Genomic DNA, 21824 nt, shown 5'->3' with positions numbered 1-21824 from the left:
ACTTTGGAACAAGTTAGCAGTTTCAAATGACCTCCTGGGTAGTGTGCTTTATAGTGTCATTTCTAATCACCCAGACACTGACACTTTGACTCAGTACTGGCAACATAAGAAGTGCGCACGAAAAAGTGCCAGTACGCTAAAGAATAAATTACTGAGGTGCGTACCGGCCCACTTCAAGCACTGGTTTACATATTAAAAGTACAGCTATAGAAAAGCAAATTCTATATATATTCAAATATTATTTCAAAAGGTGCACCCTTAACAGTAAACATGAAAAAGAAAAACGGGAAACCACTGAAGAAAACCAGACTGACCTGTTGGTGAATTTGCTGCTTCAAACCTTTATTTGTCAATACGTCAAAGCTTCTCTAAATGACCATGTTACTACACGCCTTTGGCATTCTGGCTGTCACTCTCTGCACCTCTTTACAATCCTGTGAACGAGACTGTTAGGGCATACATCACACTCAGAGAGAGAGAGTCTGTGCACTTTGAGCATGGAGCTGTTTGTAGTCCTGTTATACACCGGACTGGTGAATTTCGCATCAGCTGGAATAGATGGACAGAAATGGACATATTCAGGTAAGTGCCCTATTTTTTTTTTATTTTTTTTTTAACAAATATTCACACCATTAATCTTGAGAGTTCTGATGCGCACGTAATAAGTTTGTAAGGCAATGTTCGATAACTTACGTTTACAGTTAGTTTTAACATTAAACATTTAGCCTTTTTTATATCGTTTCGCTACTGTATTTCTTACTGCAGCAGCTGTACAAAGTTTTAGACTATTTTTCAAATAACAATGAACTGCGTTGTTCTACGAGTAGCCTAGTTCTCATCACAGAAGAAAAATTCTCAACACATAACAAAAATATTTAAAACCAATTAAAAAAAAAAGACTGAGGATAGAAAAAAGAAAAAGATAAATATCTAAGACAAATAGGCCTATGGCTAAATTAGACTGTACGAATTTAAAGACTTTCAGTGGAATTTAATTGTTAAAATTAAATTTTAATTAATTTTTGGGTGCAACCAGCATCTATAACAAATACAAATATAAACTAATCCCTACAAAATTCAATAAACCATAATTTTTTTTTTTTAGAGTAAATGGAACTTAAATTTTTCATAGCAACCCCCCAAAGAAAATCAACCAAGAAAATTTACTTTTGTTTGAAAAGAAAAAAAAGAAGAAAGAAATGGTAAATAGGCATGGTAACCACAATTAACCATGGTTTTGCTACACTAACCATAGTTTAACCATATTTGTAAAACTGTTGTTAGACAAATAATTAATACGCCAAAAAAAAGCATGCTACTACACTTTTACTACAATAAAACCATGATTAATTTTAAAAAATGTAAATAAAATATACCGACAACAGTCTTAAGAAATCAAAAAATAATGTATACCGACCTTAAGTAATCATAATGGAAGGCGCGTGAGCGGCGTGCTGTTGCTATGGTTACCTCCTCACGCGACCGCGACTTTACGAAAATTCTGTCTGTTATCATCACTGAAGTATTTTCAATCCTAGTTGAATCGCCTGTGTACATATAAGTGATCGTAATGGAAGGCGAATGCACCCCCCCCCCACCACCCTCGTATTAAAATCGACTGCGTTTTATAGTGTATACGAGAAATGTGCCGCGCTCTGCTTAAATGCCTTTCATTGTTTCATACAGAAGGAGAAGTGGATCAAAAGCACTGGGCAGAAAAGTTTCCCGAGTGCGGCGGCGACCAGCAGTCTCCCATTGACATACAGCGGCGCAAAGTGCGGTACAACCCGCGACTGCTACAGCTCGAGCTGACCGGATATGAGGACATGCGCGGCAACTTTCGCATGACCAACAATGGACATTCCGGTACGAATTATTAGAACCATTTCAAATCAATGGACAATTCTTCATTGTTATTGTTTTCTGACTAATATAAACCGCCTGCCGATGTGTTATCTTAATTTTGTTGCCCCCTCGTGTCAAAAAGTGGGCAAAAATTGATCTATTTTGTACTAACAGTATATGCTTTCCTCTTACTACTTCAGTCCATGCAATCTCTACAGGATAGATTAGCTTTTAGAATGTAGTCCACAATCTTGTTTTTTTCTGACAGTGGAAATTCAGCTGCCACAGACTATGAAGATTACCAAGGGGTTTCCAGACCACTACACTGCTGTCCAAATGCATCTGCACTGGGGAGGCTGGGATTTAGAGGCCAGTGGATCAGAGCACACGGTGGACGGCATCCGCTACATGGCAGAAGTATTTACATAATTAATTTTAGCCCAACACATGAATGAATACACGTTTAGACATATATAATGATATAAAGCAATGCTGTTAAGGCATTGTTTTCTTCAGTGGCTATGGTTGAGGGCTTATCGGTTCAAGTGATGCTGGACACGTGCCTGAAATCTTACTACAGTATGTCAGGTTCTATTTTAGACAAATATGTAGTTATCATTGTTCTATTATAAATTGAATTGATTTATAATCAGCATTCCTGCAATTAAGTTGCTCAAGAGGGTTGAGTAAATTTAATTTAGCAATACGGAAGGACTTGTTTAACTCAATTAATATATGATTTGAATTTAACATTACTCAATTTTAAGTGTAATTTGACTTCTTGTGTCACAGCTGCATGTTGTTCACTACAACTCTGATAAGTACAGCAGCTTCCACGAGGCCAAAGATAAACAAGACGGTCTTGCAGTTTTAGCCTTTTTTTACGAGGTAAGACTGTTCACCCTGTTTGAAATTAGAATAATGTTTGTCTTTATTTATTACTCTTTATTACTCTTTAAAAAATATATATTTATTGTGGTGCAGTGCTGCCATCTAATGGGAATAAGGGAAAGCAAATTATCTTCAAAGAACAAGAAAAGGGAAAACGAAAAATGCAAATTATTGTCTATGTGAATTATTCTGAAAAGAGCTGGGCTACACCAAATAACCAAAATGCACCAAATGACCCCACATTGCCTGCAGCACATAGCATGAGTAAAGATAGACATCTGTATTCTCTGAACTAAATGGGTTAATTGATCAGACCGCTGTGTGGTGGCCTACTGCCTGACAAGACTGTGTGCAGGTCACAAGCTCCCAGTGCCATTTGATGGGGGAGGTCATTGTTTTAGTAACACACCCAGAGGCTTTCTATTCTGCTGCAATATGTAGTGCAGTCGCAAATGTCTTTATTGCAATTGCTTGGCTAATAACTGACTTTTTCTGATCTATCTATCTATCTATCTATCTATCTATCTATCTATGTTAATTATATATTTTGAATATATATATATATATATATATATATATATATATATATATATATATATATATATATATATTTGTCATTTTGAGATACTATTCATTTACAGTATTTGATATACGGATACTTTGTGTTTAGGATGGTCATTTTGAGAACACGTACTACAGTGATTTCATTGCAAACCTGGCAAACATCAAGTATGCAGGTAATGCATTTGACCATCGCAAAAATGTTTCATTCTATGCTGCCTCGTATATCCACTTCTTTTCTGTATTTTTTTCTCTCGCTCTTTTCAGGTCAGGCTATGAATATCACTAACTTGAATGTACGCTCCATGCTTCCGGACAACTTGGGTCACTTTTTCAGATATCAGGGCTCTCTCACCACACCTCCGTGCCATGAGAGCATTCTGTGGACTGTGTTTGATACGCCCATCACCCTCTCTCACAATCAGGTGCCTCCAAAAGTCCTCATGAAAAAGTTTTCAATCTTTTTTGCTTTCCTTTAACTTTTAATGTGGTGACCTTCAGATCAGGAAATTGGAGAGCACATTAATGGACCATGAAAATAAGACCCTGTGGAACGACTACCGCATGGCCCAGCCTCTGAATGAGAGAGTGGTAGAGTCCTCTTTCCTCCCACGCCTGAGCAAAGGAGGTTAGGGCAGAACTTCATCCTTTCCAGCAGTTATGAAAAACACTCTTTGTTAGGCCTGCAGTGCCTGAGCATGTTCTTCTTCACTCCTCTTTGGTTTCTTGCAGGAATTTGCCGTCAGGAGGAAATTGAAGCTAAGCTTAAGAGGATTGAGAGCCTTATTGTGTCACTGGACAAAAAAATGGTTTCAGGTATAACTTTTCATGAGAAATGTCAAGATTATAGGGGAAACTTAAAGGGATAGTCCACCCAAAAAAATGTCTTTTAGAAACCTGTATTGCTTTCTTCTGTTATTTGTAACAGAATGTAAGCTGCTTTTTCCATACAATGAAAGTGAATGGTGGCCAAAGCTGTCAAGCAAAATGTTTTAGTGGAAAGTGACTTAAATAGTGACTGTTCCTTACCGTATGGCTGCAGAAACATAAATCAATAATTTCAAAAATTTTTTTTGGATTTGTTATTTTTCTTATTTTATTTAGCTTAAATATTTTTCTATTTCATTTTTTTAGTTTAATTTTTAATTTCAGTAATTTTAGTATTTATTTCAATTAGGTGAAAAAGCAGATTTATTTTGTATAATTTCAATTAATGGAAATGTTTTTAAATATTCTTGATAGTTTTAGTTTTTAGTTAATGAGAACAATGTTCAGAGGTTTGTAATATAGTGTATGAGTCATGTGGACTACTTTTATAATGTTTGCATGGTATTTCATCCTTTTTGGAGCTGAACACAATTGGTTCACCATGCACATCATTGTATAAAAAAGCAGCTGAGACATTCTGCATTCAGTGGAAAAAAACGTCATACAGGACGTGAGTAAATAATAGAATTGTTATTTTTAAGCGAACTATCCCTTTAAATGTAATGTGTGTCAATCTCAGTAAATGCTGTTAAACAATCTCTAAATTAAAATTAGCGTTGACATTGATATTTGGTCTTTGGTCTTTTCAAGGACCAAGAGTATTTTTGCAGTGGGAGCAACTGTAGTTTTAGAATCGTAGACATTCAAATATACCATAACAACTAATGTAACCAACTGAGATTCTATTTATTGACTTACATCACCTTTCCTTCTTAAGCCCAGCAACATATATCTCCAGTGGTCCTCTACTTTCCAAAAAAGAATGTGGAGAGTTATGCCATGGTGGTCTTATCCCACCCCATGAACCTTCAATCCTTCACAGCCTGCACGAATGTCCGTATACTGCCGACACCAGACCTCACCGTGCTTTCTTACTCCACGGAACGTGAAAATGAGCTCATGATCACTTTGGGCACTGAAGTGGGTCTCTGGATCGGAGATGAGTTTGTGAATTTACCATTCGAACATCAATCCAACGATTGGACAAACTACTGCTTTACCTGGGCGTCACACACAGGAGGGGTTGAACTGTGGGTGAACGGACTGGTCGGGAAAGAGCGGTACATTCGGGCAGGATACACCATTCCAGCTGGAGGAAACCTCATTTTGGGAAAGGACCAGGATGGCCTTTTAGGGATCTCAGACAGTGATGCTTTTGTAGGGCACATGACTGATGTAAATGTGTGGGATTATGTTCTGACTGCAGCAGAGATTAAGGAGCAAATGTTGTGTGATAATGGCAAGATGAAAGGGAATGTCCTGAGCTGGGGAATCACTCCGCTCAGTCTGTATGGAGGAGTTCAGCTGCAGGCTGAGCAGGTTTGCTTCTGAGAAAGAAAGATATTGCCACAGACTAAGAACTTTTTCAAATGAATGCCAATATCAGCAATATTAGCTCTACTAACTTGAACTGTATACTCTTCCTGGGGAGTAACTGCAATTGAGAAAGATATTCTAATCTATCTGTATTTTAAATACAAGCATTTCAATGTATTTTTTCCCCAACTGAATAATGTGAATCATATCTAAAGAATTTCAATAAACTTTTGCATTCTTAACCTTCTTAACAGTCCAAATGATCCTTTGTACATACTGTACTATACCTTAAATATCTATTAAGAGCATGTTTCTAATTTCTGAAAGAAAGAAATTCTTGATATCACAATCACAAAAACATTTTAGAAATAAAATATTTTATTATTGCTTCTTAGAAAAGGAATTAAGCAGTGAAGCACCTTCATTAAAGTCATATGATGCAACAAACATGCAAAAAACATAAAACATAAAATGATATTATATAATGGACCCCTGCAGACCCTTAAGGTCAAAAAGTCTTTCAAAAGATAAGTTTGACCTTTATGACATGACAACACTAAAATATGCAGTGCAAATTATTATAAAGAATTATAAATCCTAAAGAATATTTGTACACAATACTGTACTTCTTACTATAAAAATATTCTTAGTTATAAGGAAAATATATGACTTTTTACTTGATGATTACATCAGTTGTCATTAAATTTGATCTAAATTTAAAGTTTTTCAAAACCATATGAAAATAATATCAATATAAGAAGCTGACACATGCATTTTAAACCTGATTTTAATTTTTTTTTTTCATTTCTTGTACATTCTTATTTGTCAAGACCCCAAATAAAGATGACAATGAAAAGGCACAATATTTGAATGTTACAATACAGGACCTGTTCTTGCTCCCAAAACCTGGCAGACACTAAAAAAATAAAGTGCATTAAAACAATTCAAAGCACTGCAGTGAAACGCAAGAACATGACCTGTGTAAACAACCCTTTATCCATTCAGAGAAATATGTTTTTCATTTCCTGTTCGTTGCTTTCTCCTCCAGTCTCTTTGATCTCAGAGTCCCCAGCCTCCACCACAATGTCCACCTTGTTTCTCTGAGCAAAAAGCTTGCTGGTCTCCAGAAAGGTCTTGTTTTTGGTCTCTGGGATGATCACCCAGATGTATAAAAGTGTTTTTTTCTTTCTAACTCAAGTGTCAAGGTCTGCTTTGATGAGTTTTGTAACTGTAAAAGTCAATTTTTACAGTTGGATTTGGAGAACTTTAGCATTACATCACTTCCACAGCAGTAAATGGATAACTTCAGAATTACATCACAAACAGCTGATAAAAATATCACAGTAATCCAAAAGTAACCTAAAAATCATGTGGGTCTCTCATTCTAATAGCACATATTCACTCCTGAAGTAACTCACAAATCATGTTGATTACTTTTGGATTATTGTGATGTTTTTATTTTTATCAGCTGATTGGTCTCTCATTCTAATAGCACATATTCACTCCTGAGGATCCATTGATAAACAAGTGATGTAATGCTCAAAATTTCCAAATCTGTTCCAACGAAGAAACAAACTCCTCCACAGCTTGGATAACCTGAGGGTGTTTTTTGGGTGAACTATTCCTTTAATAACTTAACAAAAGCATCAGCTGGTACAATACTGTGACTTTGTTAGTGTTGTGTTTGACTTCTGACCTCTAGAAAGGGGAAGTTTGACAGCCAGTGAACCGAGCCAGTCACCATGAAGGCTGGTGGTCTAGAAGACTGCCGGAACATCTCTGTAGTGATTACATTAGGAATAGGACCTTTAAAGGGATGCAGAAAAGGCTATCAAATCTGGATATCTTCAGACATGTCACCTTTTTATAGACAGTGAGAAAAGAGATTGCTTGAAACACTGTGCTGCTTTTACAATCTGTTTAACTGCCACTTTAAAGCACTTCTCCTGCATTCACTCCAGGGTTTTAATGTAAAATCCCCAAAACTGCGGCATAAATCTATTGTCATTCCCCACCAAGGAATACAACAAATGAAAGGGAGGGAGTGAATTCATTAGGATGCAGCAAACTCCCCTGTGCATCTGCAATAAGCCCCTACGGGATTGGTGTGAACTCACTTGGGCCAATAGCATGTCCGATGACGTAAACAATGACACAGGCGATGCTGACATCCAGTGTAGTCTGTGGGTGGGATGTTCAGCAATTATTCTACCATTTATAGCCCTGCATTTCACACAGACCCAAGAGGCAAATTTGTCAGGCCAGCACATTCACAGCTCTGAACTGAAAACCTCTGCTGGGACTGATATTTTACAATGCCTATAACACCTGTCTGTCTGTACATAAGAATTTACTTCAAACATAATGGGCCACTTATTGGGTTAAAGTGAATCTGATTAGTCATAACAACCAGCTCCAATATGAATCCTTATTGCTTGTATTGGGGGCAAGAAATGGAAAATCTGGTTGATATACATATAAACTTTTAATTATTATGTTATGGTCGATAAACAATAAACAACTTACATCAAAATATTACTCTGACATTAATTAGACAAAAACATTTTAATTTTAATATAATATTTTGTCTAAATATACAATCAGTTTGTTTAAATATATAACAAATAAAACACAACCATTTGAATTCTTTGTGCTTATGTTAAGAATGGACCGAAATTAAAATTCTCGTCAACACAGATAAACCATTAATTATTATGTTATGGCCAATAACCAATAAATGACCTATAACAAAAACATCACTAAAACAACAATAAAACAATAATAAAATAATCATAAAAAATAAAGTCAAAATAAAATATTAAAAAAATATTACTGACATTATTTACACAATAATATTTTAGTTTTTTTTTTAACACAAGTAAATTTAGGCATCACAACATATAAATGTACAGTATACAAAATGGAAATTCACTTTGTAATTGGCCAAAGATTACATTCAACTGTATTATATCATAAATGCTTTTAACGACTGACTTAAAATGACCTTAAGATGTTGGCAAAGACAACCTAATGTAAAATCAGGGCAAATAAGCACACACAATGGAATGTACCATATAAGCCAATATATATAAAAAAATACATTCTAAACATACCTGGAAGTAAAGTGCTACAGTCAGAAGAACACAGGCTCCACAGCAGGCACTAAACTCCTGACAGCTGTGGGCCCATGTTCATGAAGATTACAGACAGCAGCTGCCAGCGCAGTGAGCGGAAGGTGAAGAGGTTGAGCACAGAGACATCTGCGCTAAAACATGTAACAAACTACTCTCATTAAAAAAATGTATAAATAAATTAATGAATTATTACAATAATATAAATAAATATAATATAATATAATATAATAATATAATATAATTATATATAATATAATACTATATATATATATATATATATATATATATATATATACACATTAAAAAAATGCTAGCTGTCCTCTGAAAGACCTCTACACCCTACCTGCAAATTAGCATATTTTAATTAAGACCCTATTTATAATAAGATCACTGGTTTAGACCTAAGTTATGAAAATAATAAATCCCTTGACTTATCAGAACAACTTCTGGAGTTTGTAATTGAATAATTACTCAATGTCATGTTCTAAAGGAAAAACAATGTAGTCAGAAATAAAAGGATTTCAGTAACACTCATAAAAATAAAAAACATACACAACTCCACTAATCCCCACTAAATAAAACAAAAAAAAACAAACACAAACAAACACACACACAACGCACGACACACACACACACACACACACACACACACACACACATACACACACACGCAGTCACAGATACACTCACACACACACACACACAGCCACACACACACACACACACACACACACAAAAGAGGTATTCATCTTGTCTGAAGAAGACAGATCTCTAAATTTCCTTCCCAGCAAAGGTCTGGCCAATCATAACTTAAACTATTTCAGGAGAGAATATCTTGTATGGCGATGCAATTAAATAATGGAAAAAAATTCAGGAATATTTATTGGAAAATTTCTAGGTTGGTGGCAATATATGAAATAATAAATCGTAAATACAGTAAGCCAAGTAGATTAAACAGACTAAACCCAAGTCAAATGAAAGAATGAAGATAGTATTGCCTTGAATACATTGTGAAGATTGCACCAATCTGGGATCTGAATATGGACTGCAGCACACTAACTGGTGACCTCTGACCCAGGCTGTAGTTCTCCACTAAATATCAACAAATGCTAAACTTTATTTGTCACAGCAGCACTGACTGTGTATGCACAGCATGGTGTCTGATTAAATGTATTTATATCATTATTTTACATTAATACCCAATTTAAATCAAACGAAACATCTAAAACATATGGCAGTTTTATTCTTGTGGTGTTTCAACAAATGCATCATTGTCAGATATTTTTTTTTTTTAGATATTTTCAAACCATCGTTTTGCTTAACGAGGCCAATTCATTCAGAACCGAGTCTCGAACAGATTTGGATCGTGTTGCTTACCTTTTCATTTCATTGGGGGGAAAATGGCATCACTAGTTTATTCAAATTAAAAATGAGCCTCTACTTGGTTAGCTTGCTATTTGAAACGCTGAACTATTTTAAAAGTAGCGCTTCTGTGAAGCTATTTCAAATTACATTTGGTAGGGTCGCTGCTTGTGTAGCTACTCAGGACAATCATCCAAAAACATGGTCAAGAGACATGATCCAGAGACAAGATCAAGAGACGTGATCCAGGCACATGATAGAGAGACATCATGCAGAGACATGATCAGGGAACATACCCGATTGATCCAAGGTATTTCCTCATGGGATGCCAGCTTCATAACAGAACAGCTATAAAAATAAAAAAAATATTTTTAAATGCTGACTCTCATTGCATAGTTAAAATGTGATTCTATTTTTTTAATACACTTTTTTTCACAACTTCACATCACATTAGCACATCTAAACATCCAAACGAAACTCTAAAAAGGATCTCTAAATAATTTTTTTTTTTTTTTAAATAAAATCATACAAATAACAAAATGATTATTTTATAAAAAAATATCATGTCTATTCCATAAAATGTATTTGATACAGAGGCACTTTTGAGAAAAAGCAGCATCCCCAAACTCTTTAATCAGCGTGACACGGACAGCAGGGGTCTCTCTCTGACCAGTATCTGCTCCCTCCTGCAGTGCAGCACTGCAGAGTCTCTCATTCCTATTCCTCCTTCAGCAACTCATTAATCAAATTGATTGGACCTCATCAACTTAAACAGAGATCCTCAGCTGTTTATTTCAGCAGGTCGAGGGCTGAACACCCCACTGGGGATTGTGGTGAGGTGTGTGTCCTCACAGTCAGGAGTGTGCATGCAGGTTTAAAAAAGCTCTCGTTTAGGTGGCTGTCCTCTGCAGTGATATGCAGTCATTGCAGACACCCACTAAGGGCTGCCTGTAACACACCCAAGCGATGGACACTGAAGTGAACAAAGGTTCAAGAAAAGGTAAGTATTACGTGACTTTCCCAAAACAGCCATGAGTCAAAAAAAAAATAAAAAAATAAAAAAAAAAAAATTCCAGAGCAGAGAGAGTGAAAATAAATGTTAATATAAAATTTTTTTTTTGAAAATAAATCAAGTTTACACACACAATATGTGATTCTGTTTTTAAGATTGAATTTCAATTGTATCACAAATGATCAAATTTAGAGTATATATCATGATGAATAAAATAAAGGAAATTAAAATAATTCTGAAAATATATTCTGAATTTAAAGTAGGCAAAATTCTCAGAAGACAAACAACTACATTTGCTATTAATTTAACATTTGCTATTGATTAAACCACTCTCTCTCTCTCTCTCTCTCTCTCTCAAACCCTCTCTCCCACACACACACACACACACACACACACTCCTTTTTAAACTCTTTAGCACATTGTCAAAAATACATACTAAGTGCTTAAATGTGAATCCATTCTGTTTATCACTGTGGTAAATCTGTTTTCTGACACTTTTGTTAATAATGTGACAAGCCCCTAATATGAATAACCAAAATCAAATTATTGTTCTGTCCCAACTTGCCAGTGAAACATTACACTGCACTTCATGCCAAAATTAATGAAACATGCTTCAAAAATGACTGCTGAGCCATGTTTGCAGTTTCCACTCTGTCGATAATCTGTCGTTATGAGCCGCTCACAGGACTGGCTTGTCAGCCGACACTGCCTCAGGGTTAGCAATACCAAGAGTTGGCATATATACAACATCCTCTTCCCTCAGCTCACATAACCAATCAGCACATTTGCCATTGTATTCAGCTTATGCCCTTTTCCCAGCTATCCTCAAAATAGTTCCTCTTTTTGTCAACTGAAAGCAGATCTGATATAATGCTGAGATAATGGAGAAGTCGCTCTGTATCCTCACTATAGTGAAACTGGCATAGACTGAGTCTCTTATACAGCATGTATTATCAAATATTTAGAGAAGCTCAGATACAGCTCATCTCCACTCTAAATGCATATTAGCCAACGTCAAGCGAGACTCAACTGAATGTCAAGGATTGAGGGAATGTGCTGGAGCAATCATTTCATAATTTACAGATTATTACCAAGCAGATTCTCTCCATAACCTTGTACATATTATGGCCAAGAAAGAGTGTTCATGATGGGAGACGTCTCTGACTGATTTGTGGATACGAAGCTTAAATAATAAATAAAAAAATAAGGTCAGCCTGAAATGAAAATTCTATCTTTGCAGATACATGTTATCGATCTTATTGTAAATTATTCATCTTTGTATATTTTAATTTTTTAAATGTGTTTCATTTTTAAAAAATTTTGACCTTGTAATGTTTCATCAAAACTTTGAAAGTCTTTTCTCTGCTGATGTATGCAGCACTTCTCCAATCATTTAGTCATTATGCCCCTCCCCTGCAAGATCATGTTTATCTTCCTTCATTGTTTAAATACAACGCCTACATCTCAAAAAATCCAACTATGCAACTAATGCATAGAACCAAACCTCACCAATAATATGACCAGGGTTGTTATCATTTAACTTAAATGATTAGAAACATTTTCATTAATTAAAAACTATAACAAAAAAAAACACACACACACACACACACAAATATATATAAACCTAAACTATATGAAAATAAAAATAATAAATTAAAGCACTAAATTTACTTACTGGAAATAAATAACAAATGGAAATAATAAAAATGACAAAACATACACACAAAAATACTAAAAATCTAACTAAAAGAAAACTTTAAATATAAAAACAAAAGCTAATTCAAAATATTTCTGAAAACAATAATAGTATATAAAAATAATAATATAAATGAATCTGACAGGTAATGAATCATTTTATTGAAATTATTTGATATGCAGATAAAATCTAACTATAATACAAATTCATAACTACATAATTTATAATATACAAAGTTTAAAAGGCACTTCTTCCCCATTGTGTCATAGGTATTTTAAGGCATTGTGTGAAATAACAATAAATGTGCATGTTGCGAACTAGTGCATGTGACTCTATACATAAAAAAAGAAATTTGATTATGACATAATGCATACATGTAGGGCAAAAGCAATACTATACATTTGTACATATAAATACAGCACATAATATGGATAATTCATGGTTTAAAAATACAAAGTAAATGTAATGCACAGTAATAACATTGCATTAAAAATGCTTCGTTGGGAGAAAGAGGCAAGAAATCCATTGTAAAAACACTTCACAGTACATTTGCCATTTTGGTCACTAGATAATAAACTGCTGTATTCCTCGCTTCCCCTGAGTTACAGATCTCATTTCTATTTAAATGAACATGAGATATGGAAGACAGAACAGATTTGGAAGACAGAAAGCCTCTCGCCAAAAGTGCTGAGCTAAACTGGTAACAGAAAGTGCATTTGTGTTCCATGCTCTGCGGGTTTCGTGCATGTGACCGCAGTCCCCTGTAATCCGTGAAGGCGCTTGGTCAAACAAGAAAGCTGAGTGTAAGGCGCTGATGTTACTCCAACAACCACAACAGAGAGCTGTAAAGTCAGAGCTTTCACTCCATTCAAATAAAGTTAAATGTGCTGCAGCAGATGGAGGATCCTAGCAGCTTTTACCCCTCACTGTTCTCCCAGGTTTGAGGGTTGGTGTTTTCCTCCCTGCATGAAGGCGTGTGTGCGCTTGCCCTGTTCTGAGACACTGAATCTGTATGCCAGTGTCTGTCCTGACCTCTGCAGCACAGCAGAGCCAGCAGACGTGATCGAATCGAGGGAGTCAACAGCACAAACATGATGCAGTTCGCAGCTCCTTGAAAGGTGTTTCCAATTCCCTGTTAAATACAATGAAATCAGAATAAGTGGGTTGCCGAATGCAATAAAGGCAAGTACAGATAAATGACTTTGATGAATTATACAAATAAACTGCATGAATGGGACTTCAGGTGGAAGTAAATTAAGCTAATTTCAGGCTAACTAAGTGGAACCGGGTGACTCACATGCAAGGTGACCAGCACAGGGTTGTGTCCTGCAGGGGAGTTGGTCAGCAGGAGCAGGAAGCGGATGGTGCTCCACATGCGGAGCATGATGAAGATGATGGGGATGAGGGTGAGCTTCCTGTCTGCCATGGAAGACAGCGAGTGAGAGACAGGGCTGCTGGTCAGGATGGGACGGTACTCGGACAGAGCCGCATGTAAATACATCACAGAGAAAAAGGGCATAAAAAAGGGATCAGCATTCTTTAGTCTTACAGAAAAAGCTCACCTAAAATAAAATTCTGACATACAGTAGAAGAAAGTAAGTCACATGGGCTGCCTGCTCTACCATTCAAAAGTTTGTGGTCTATATGATTTTTTAAATGAATACAATTAATGCTTTTATAAAAAAATATTTAAAACTGAAATATAAATTAAAATTATTATATTTATTAATATTTCTGTTTTAATAAATATATTAAAATGTAACAATTTATTTTAAATTGTAATATTTCACAATATTACTGTTTTTATTGTAAATTCAGCCTTGGTGGGACACTTAAGACACTTATGTTTTCTTCCAAAAACCATTAAAACAGATGCCAAACTTTTAACTGTGGTGTAAATTATGACTGATTTGGCTGATCTATCAATTTCAAAGATTATTGAAAGTGGCTGGAAAACCTCAAACCAAACGTTTGCAAGGAAACACCATAACTATACACCTCATCACTACAGCATGTGGTTTGCAGAATGCAGTTCTGTTACTATGACAAGAATGTGGACCGGTCTTTAATATTGTTTGCATAGTATTTAATTTTCACAACAATGAACTTTATAGGGTTCCCACCCCTTTTTTACCAGTAATTCCCATAAGTGAGTTTTAATTATTTATTTATTTATTTATTTTTTAAATGCTGCACTCACAATTTGCAGCCTTTGAAATATATAATAGCTCAGCATAACTAAAACCTATTGATAACCAAAACCTCCATGACCTTTTAACATTTTATTAATATCCATGACATTTCCAGGCCTATCACTATTTTATGATATTTCCTTGATACATTAGCTCTGGAAATTATTCCAGAAATTACCTGCCCGTTGCGCACATTATGAGTTTATGAAAATGTCATGCAAACTTCTGCTAAGCTGTAATGTTATGAGCCATGGACATGGTGAACTTACTGCATTGTGAATGTGTATCTTTATAAGGATGTACAGGACTGGCAGTGTGACATAGGCAATGAACTCCCAGATCTTTCCCGTGAGCAGCATCCACAGCACATGGTCTTTAGCCTGGATGTTCACCCAGCACCAGCCAACAGACACTTCAGAGGCATCATAACCGATCTTGTGCAGGGACAGGGCTGCCACAGTGATGGCAAAAGGAACGCCCCAGCTGACACAAACCACAAATCACAAGATCAGACTGCAAACAGACATCCACAGGCTGCAAAACCAGACCTTTCCCTTATTACACAGAATCCTTATTAAAGTTAATGACCACTCACTGTCTAAAATCCTTTTTCTTAGTGTAGCTGAAAGGATGTTTCTAAAGGCAAAATATTACACAAGGAATATAAATAATCTCCTTTTCTTTCTTAAATCACTGTTAATATATAAGAAATAAGGATATAATCTCCTGTCTACCTGTAAATTAATTTAAAAAATAAGCGTGGCATATGCACATGAACATTTTATTTCTGCAACATTAAGATTTGAGACTACATCAAAAATGGTAAAAAATTAATTTATGAAAAGTACAAATATTCCATATCAGAACGTAAGGAATTATGTAAAAGAATTTGGTTAATTTGTGAACTTTATTTTATGTAAAGGAACTACACTTAAACTAATTTATAAATACTATACAATTAATAAACATAATAATTAACATTAAATTTAAAGATAATATTAAAAAAATCGTTTAATTGACACTATAAACAACCACTGAAAGTTTTAAAAGGATATTTCACCTATCCCCCGCAAATAATACATTTTAAAGTGAACATTCTTAAAACATCTGCTTTTGTTTTCCACAGAAGAAAAGTCATACAGTTTTGGTACACCACAATGGTGAGTACATGTTTAAAGAATTTTGAGTGAATATTTCTGGGGTGAACTGTTCCTTTAAGAATTTCCTGGCAGTGAAGAAATGTAGAGTTCGTAGAGTTTACCTGATAAGATGAAAATACAGCACCAGGTTGTTGGCCTGTCTCTGGCTGGACTTCACAATAAAAACGTACAAGTAAATAGCAATAGCCACGGTCCAGAAGAATGAGCTGGTGTTGGCGAATGTGGAAATTGCTCCTTGCGCAATACAATCCGCAGAATCAGAGTCAAAAATCCTCAAAACTCCGTAAAAGTAAGAGAGTGCAGACAGGAGGTCAGTGACAGACAGATACATGAGCAGTTTTCTCGGTGTAGTTCTCAGATCGTGCCATTTCGCATATGTGCATATGATTAAAAGTGACCCAAAAAACGAAAGTACACAGGATGTCAGGATAACAACCTGTTCGTAAACATACACCTCGGTCTGGTTCGTCTCGGCCATAGTTTCTCTTTTAAGACTTTAAAATCTAATAACGCCTAGTTTGTTTGTTCGGTAGAGGCGAGTCTTATTTAAAGTATCGAATCCACTTTTAACCCGAAGAGATTTCCAGTCCACTTTTCCCTTGACAAAGCGTTACCCTGAAAAACAAGACGGGCTTTAAGATCCAGCGGCGTTCCAGAGGCTTTACAAGAGCCAGTCCAACAGCTTCTTCACAACAGCCGAGGCAAACAGTGTCTTGAAAAAAACAAATCAAACATGAACAACGTGTCCATTTTTTGTTACTTGTTATAAAACAGACTAAACGTGTGGCCAGCCTTGTAATCTAAGCTGACGAACTTTGTTTTTGCGTTTAACAGTTTGAGAAGGTTAAGTCACTAGTGTAAGAGAGTGATTCATCAAGTGAATCCTTTGATTCGAAACACTAAAAAGAATCATACAGAATCGTTCACTGAATCATTTAGTAACTTTTTCTGTAGGTTTCAATGTCACGCAAGTAGATGGGGACATGGAACCAATCACAAGTCTGTGTTTTATTAAAAGATACGCCAGAAAGCAAGTTTAACATTTTTCCTCACAAACGACAGTAAATCAGATAAATTCTTTTTAATTTTTTTAATTTATTTTAAATTTTTTTATGACGGAACATTTTAATTTCTCATAGGCCTAAAAGATTTACGAACTTCGACAAAACACCAGTACTTACGGAAATTAAATATGGTTTTATTATAGTAAAATTGTAGTAACTATGTTTTTTTTGGCATATTGACTACATTTGTATAACCACAGTTTTACTACAAATATCGTGGTTAAACTATGGTTAGTGTTGCAAAACCATGGTTAATTTGCGGTAACTTTAGTAACCTTGTTTTATTTGTAGTAAAACCATGGTTAATTTTCGTAAGATTACAAACATTCTTTTTTTCTTTAGAACGTTAATCCTTTTCAACAAAATGTCATTCCCCCACTGATCTATAGATCAGTGCATTCACCCAAAAATGTTATAAGATGCAACTACATTCCAACATTCCAAATGGAACTGAGAGTTTGGTTTAAGTATGTGTACAAGCAATGCGGCATTGCAAATGTGCCTGCAATTATTGACAATTAAATACATGCAATCACTATAATACGCCATTAGATGGCGCTATATGAACTTCAATCAAGCTTTAAGATCTTGGTCTCTTTTCTTTTAACCTCTTTATATCATTAGTTATTAGTTTTTGATCTATCATAATGAAAGTTTTTGGAGAGAGATTGTGTTTTTGTAAAAAAAAAAAAAAAAAAAAAAAAGGTAGCCTATATTTCAGCTTATAGTGGATTTCTTTGTCTTTTAGTCTATTATTTAGGCCAGGATTCATTTGAGGTAAATGCATCTCCTTTTATCACACTGTCACCAGTAGAGCAGCAAGTTTTCTAAGAATACTGTTTCCTGGAAAACTGCAGCATTCTGTCCCAATGTGGTGCATCGTTGTATTTCAGGCAGAGAGGAAGAAAGTGGAGAAGAGAAAAAAAATCAATGCTTTGCCATTAAAGGCAACCTATAGATTTCTTCCCATCACCTCTGTGAGCTGTGCATGCAGAGTGTTATTTAGAGGAATTTCACTTTCTTATTCTCATTACTCCATGTGAGTGTGAGTGTGGGTGTGAGCAGTGCAGTTTTTTATTTGCTCTCAAAAATACCCTTAGAGGCTCGACAGACATCACCAACATAAATATGTCATCAGCACTTTGTATTCTTCTGCAATGCATTCATAATTAATTAAACAAATTCCTAAATTCTGCCAGTAAGGTGTGAAGATGTAGCCTAAAAGTTGTTGAAAGTGAGCATAAATGATGAGGCCTTCAGCAGAGGGAATCATTATATTATATTAACTGTGTTGAATGATACATATTTTAATACATTTTATTATGTTATGTACTATATTTTATTGCATCGTATGCGGTGTAATTTGATGTAAAATATAATTGAGAAGGACTATGTAAAAACATCTATTTTGAATACTGATATATTCAAGTTCAGTTTGAATCTGTTATCACAGATAATGTAAATTAAACTCCAGACCCCACAAAATAAAACAAATAATAAACAAAAAAAAAACAACAAAAAAAAACAAACTTACTTGTCTATGTCTGGGTTAACCATACAACTGAAACAACGTTTGTTGGGAGTTGGGCATTTATCATGCACATTGTTTTGTGCATACATTTTTTTATTGCCATTGTCCATTTAGATCCAGTGTAGTAAGTGGCCTATAGGACAAATATTCAAACAGTTCATTTGCTATAATTACTCTTTTACACACACACACACACATATAACATACCTTTTAAAATACAATATGTTTGTGATATTAAGTTACACTCCATTTCACAGTATTATAAGCACACTTTTAGGTTATGATTAAAACAATTACTTTAATACATTGTGAAAGACCTTACTAAATTGATTTCCAGCTTTCTAGACAAGTTCAAACTTACTGCCACACTGATGTGATTACATGAAAACCTCAAGTGAGTTACAGGCATTTCATTCACCTGAATAAAACTGCCCTTTTGAAGATCAACAACCGAAACCCACACACTAATGAAATTCCCTGAAAATGAAACTCAACTTAAAACTGCTTTAAAGACTAACCATATGCCAGAAACAGAAAAATAACACGACAATAATAAGAATGTTTTTATTGTTATTAGAATTTTAAAAATGCATTTATATAGAATTTTTCTATATATATATTTTTTAGTATATATAGTTTTAATCTTATTTTTAAAAGAAATATTACTTGATACAAAAATATTACAAAAAATAAAAATTTACAAAATACAAAAATTGTAATTTTATTTTTGAATGAAGTGAATTTTATATACAGTGGGTACGGAAAGTATTCAGACCCCCTTAAATTTTTCACTCTTTGTTATATTGCAGCCATTTGCTAAAATCATTTAAGTTCATTTTTTTTTTGCTCATTAACATACACACAGCACCCCATATTCACAGAAAAACACAGAATTGTTTACATTTTTGCAGATTTATTAAAAAAGAAAAACTGAAATATCACATGGTCCTAAGTATTAGGGTGAAAGTGAAAAATGTAAGGGGGTCTGAATACTTTCCTTACCCACTGTATTTCTTTCTTTCACATATATATTCTCTCTAATTTTAGTATATAAGTGAAATGTAAATAAATATTATTTTTGGTTTATCATATGATTAATGTTTTGGTCCACGATTAAGTTTATACATACACAGAACACAGTATGCATATGTCATCAGACTGTAAGCTAAATATAGGCCAAGTCATACCATTACTGAAACTGTGAAATCTGGTCAGCTGATATTCACAATAACACTTGAATGATTCACTCTTGATCTCATGGAAGAAGAAAGAAAGGGAACAGACTGATCTAAACTAAGTCAGCAATGTCATAGAAAATAAGAGTAAACATACTGTAAGCATGAACCAATCTTTCACTTGAAACACTCAAGTCGCTGTAAGTGTTTAAGCAGCGGTGCCATTAAACAAAAGCTGACACTCACAATTAGAAGAAGAATGAATGGGTAGAGAAGCTTGATAATGAGCACAGACTAAGGTTTCTCTTTTCCTGTCTCTCTCCAGCCTCTGAGTGCGGGTGGGCAGTCGAGTGTATGAGCGGGGTCGGATGGATGGGCCTCTCAAGGTGACGAGTTTCTGCGGCAGTATACTTGCTGATTGCTTCGTTCTCACTCCACACAACAACCAGCTAAGACACTGCCAAAGAACCACTCACAGCAGCAGCCCTCATCCCTCACTCGCTCTCTTTCCTTCCATCACCATCAGCTGTCGGTGACTGTAAAGGCTTCCAGTATATGACTCTGCCGTCTCCTGCAGGTCAGCTCTGGACACTTTAATACTCTGCTCGTGGAATGTCCACACACAGTACTTGTATGACAGCCAAGGGACAGAGGTAGATTTCCCCTTAAAGAATAAGCCTTTGTTCTGCTTTTGCTTTCCAAGAGATGAAGGTAGGTGAGAGGTTTCCTGAAAACACAGAAAACATCCAGTACTTCCAGTTTATTACACCTCACCACCGCTGCATGCGAAAACAGAACTGTGTAACATAACACAGTGAATGACAGCATTCACATTTCAGAAAATTATTTTCTCAATCAGTATTTGTTTAGGTATAGATATAATAATTTACAGTACATAAAGTATATATTTTTATAAATGAACAAATACCTATATCTATATTTATTATATTTTATAATGTATTGTAATTCTATAATTTATATATATATTATTTAAAATACATTATAGAATTATAATACATTATAAAATATAATAAATAAGACAATAAAGCATAAAAACAAAACAAAATATATAGCATATATAAACACTACTGTTAAAAAATTGAAAGAAGTCTCTTATGCTTACTAATACTGCATTTATTTAATTACAAAATCCAGTACAAACAACTGGAATATTGTGAGATATTTATATGATTTAAAATAACTTTTCTGTTTTAATATAATTAGTCTTTTTTTCTGTAATGACAAAGCTGAATTTTCAGCAGCCATTACTTCAGTTTTCAGTGTCACACAATCCTTTAGGAATTACTCGATTTTGATTCTCAAGAAACATTTCTAATTATTATCAGTGTTGAAAACAGTTGAGATCCTTACTTATTTTGTGGAAACATCATTACTGTTACATTTAATCAATTAAATGCATCCTTGCTAAATAAAAGTTTTATTTTTATGGAGAAAAAAAACATGCTGAACCCAAACTTTTAAAAGGTAGTTTATATAAAAAACAAAACTAGTTATCTTGAAATAATAATTTTTTATAGCATAAATTTAGGGAAGGTTATGCTTAAAACACAAAAACACGGTTAAAATCTTTTAAAGAATGTCGAAAAATCAATTTTATATAAAAAATTTTTTTTGCAGTTCAACCAAAGTACAAAGGGACAGTGATGACTGTATAACTGATGGTAGAAAGTACCAAGAAAATCACAGTTCCCATATGACGTCATTTCATCATAACTGCATGACACACAAAGGCTTAAACTTCCAGGTTAGCTTTTAACAATAACCTATGACAGAACCCACAACACTTACCTTTAATAATCACAAGATAGATCAAAACAAACCCTGAGGATACACTGACGTAGCCCTTTCTCTACACTTTACGACAGTAGCGCCTGCT

The 21824-nt window shown here is 34.7% G+C and overlaps 2 protein-coding genes across 2 annotated transcripts; one reads left to right on the top strand and one right to left on the bottom strand.

Annotated features, from left to right (window-relative positions):
• Positions 1-380: 380 nt before the first annotated feature.
• Positions 381-5848, top strand: ca6 (carbonic anhydrase VI). Its single transcript, XM_042750153.1, has 9 exons — positions 381-582; positions 1687-1866; positions 2114-2262; positions 2638-2733; positions 3407-3473; positions 3565-3722; positions 3799-3925; positions 4030-4113; positions 5003-5848. The coding sequence occupies exons 1-9, from the start codon at positions 498-500 to the stop codon at positions 5614-5616; spliced, it is 1560 nt and encodes a 519-aa protein (XP_042606087.1). The 5' UTR covers positions 381-497; the 3' UTR covers positions 5617-5848.
• Positions 5849-12944: 7096 nt separating this feature from the next.
• On the bottom strand, positions 12945-17055 carry gpr157 (G protein-coupled receptor 157). Its single transcript, XM_042750154.1, has 4 exons — positions 16259-17055; positions 15268-15480; positions 14103-14298; positions 12945-13937 (listed from the first exon to the last, which is right to left on the bottom strand). Exons 1-4 carry the CDS (start codon positions 16633-16635, stop codon positions 13722-13724), a joined length of 1002 nt encoding a protein of 333 aa, XP_042606088.1. The 5' UTR covers positions 16636-17055; the 3' UTR covers positions 12945-13721.
• Positions 17056-21824: the final 4769 nt, after the last annotated feature.

Source organism: Cyprinus carpio, chromosome B23 (genome assembly GCF_018340385.1).
Source record: "Cyprinus carpio isolate SPL01 chromosome B23, ASM1834038v1, whole genome shotgun sequence".
NCBI classification, from domain to species: Eukaryota; Metazoa; Chordata; class Actinopteri; order Cypriniformes; family Cyprinidae; genus Cyprinus; species Cyprinus carpio.
This window is presented reverse-complemented; position numbering and strand designations above follow the sequence as displayed.

Excerpts from the sequence above, each read along its gene's own strand:
- gpr157 (XM_042750154.1), bottom strand. The coding sequence starts at position 16,635 with ATGGCCGAGACGAACCAGACCGAGGTGTATGTTTACGAACAGGTTGTT. Across the intron at positions 14,299-15,267 it reads AAGATACACATTCACAATGC|ACATGCGGCTCTGTCCGAGT; the intron begins AGTAAGTTCACC and ends TGTGATGTATTT. Across the intron at positions 13,938-14,102 it reads CTGTGCTGGTCACCTTGCAT|GGAATTGGAAACACCTTTCA; the intron begins GTGAGTCACCCG and ends TGTATTTAACAG.
- ca6 (XM_042750153.1), top strand. The coding sequence starts at position 498 with ATGGAGCTGTTTGTAGTCCTGTTATACACCGGACTGGTGAATTTCGCA. Across the intron at positions 3,723-3,798 it reads TCACCCTCTCTCACAATCAG|ATCAGGAAATTGGAGAGCAC; the intron begins GTGCCTCCAAAA and ends GGTGACCTTCAG. Across the intron at positions 3,926-4,029 it reads CCCACGCCTGAGCAAAGGAG|GAATTTGCCGTCAGGAGGAA; the intron begins GTTAGGGCAGAA and ends GGTTTCTTGCAG.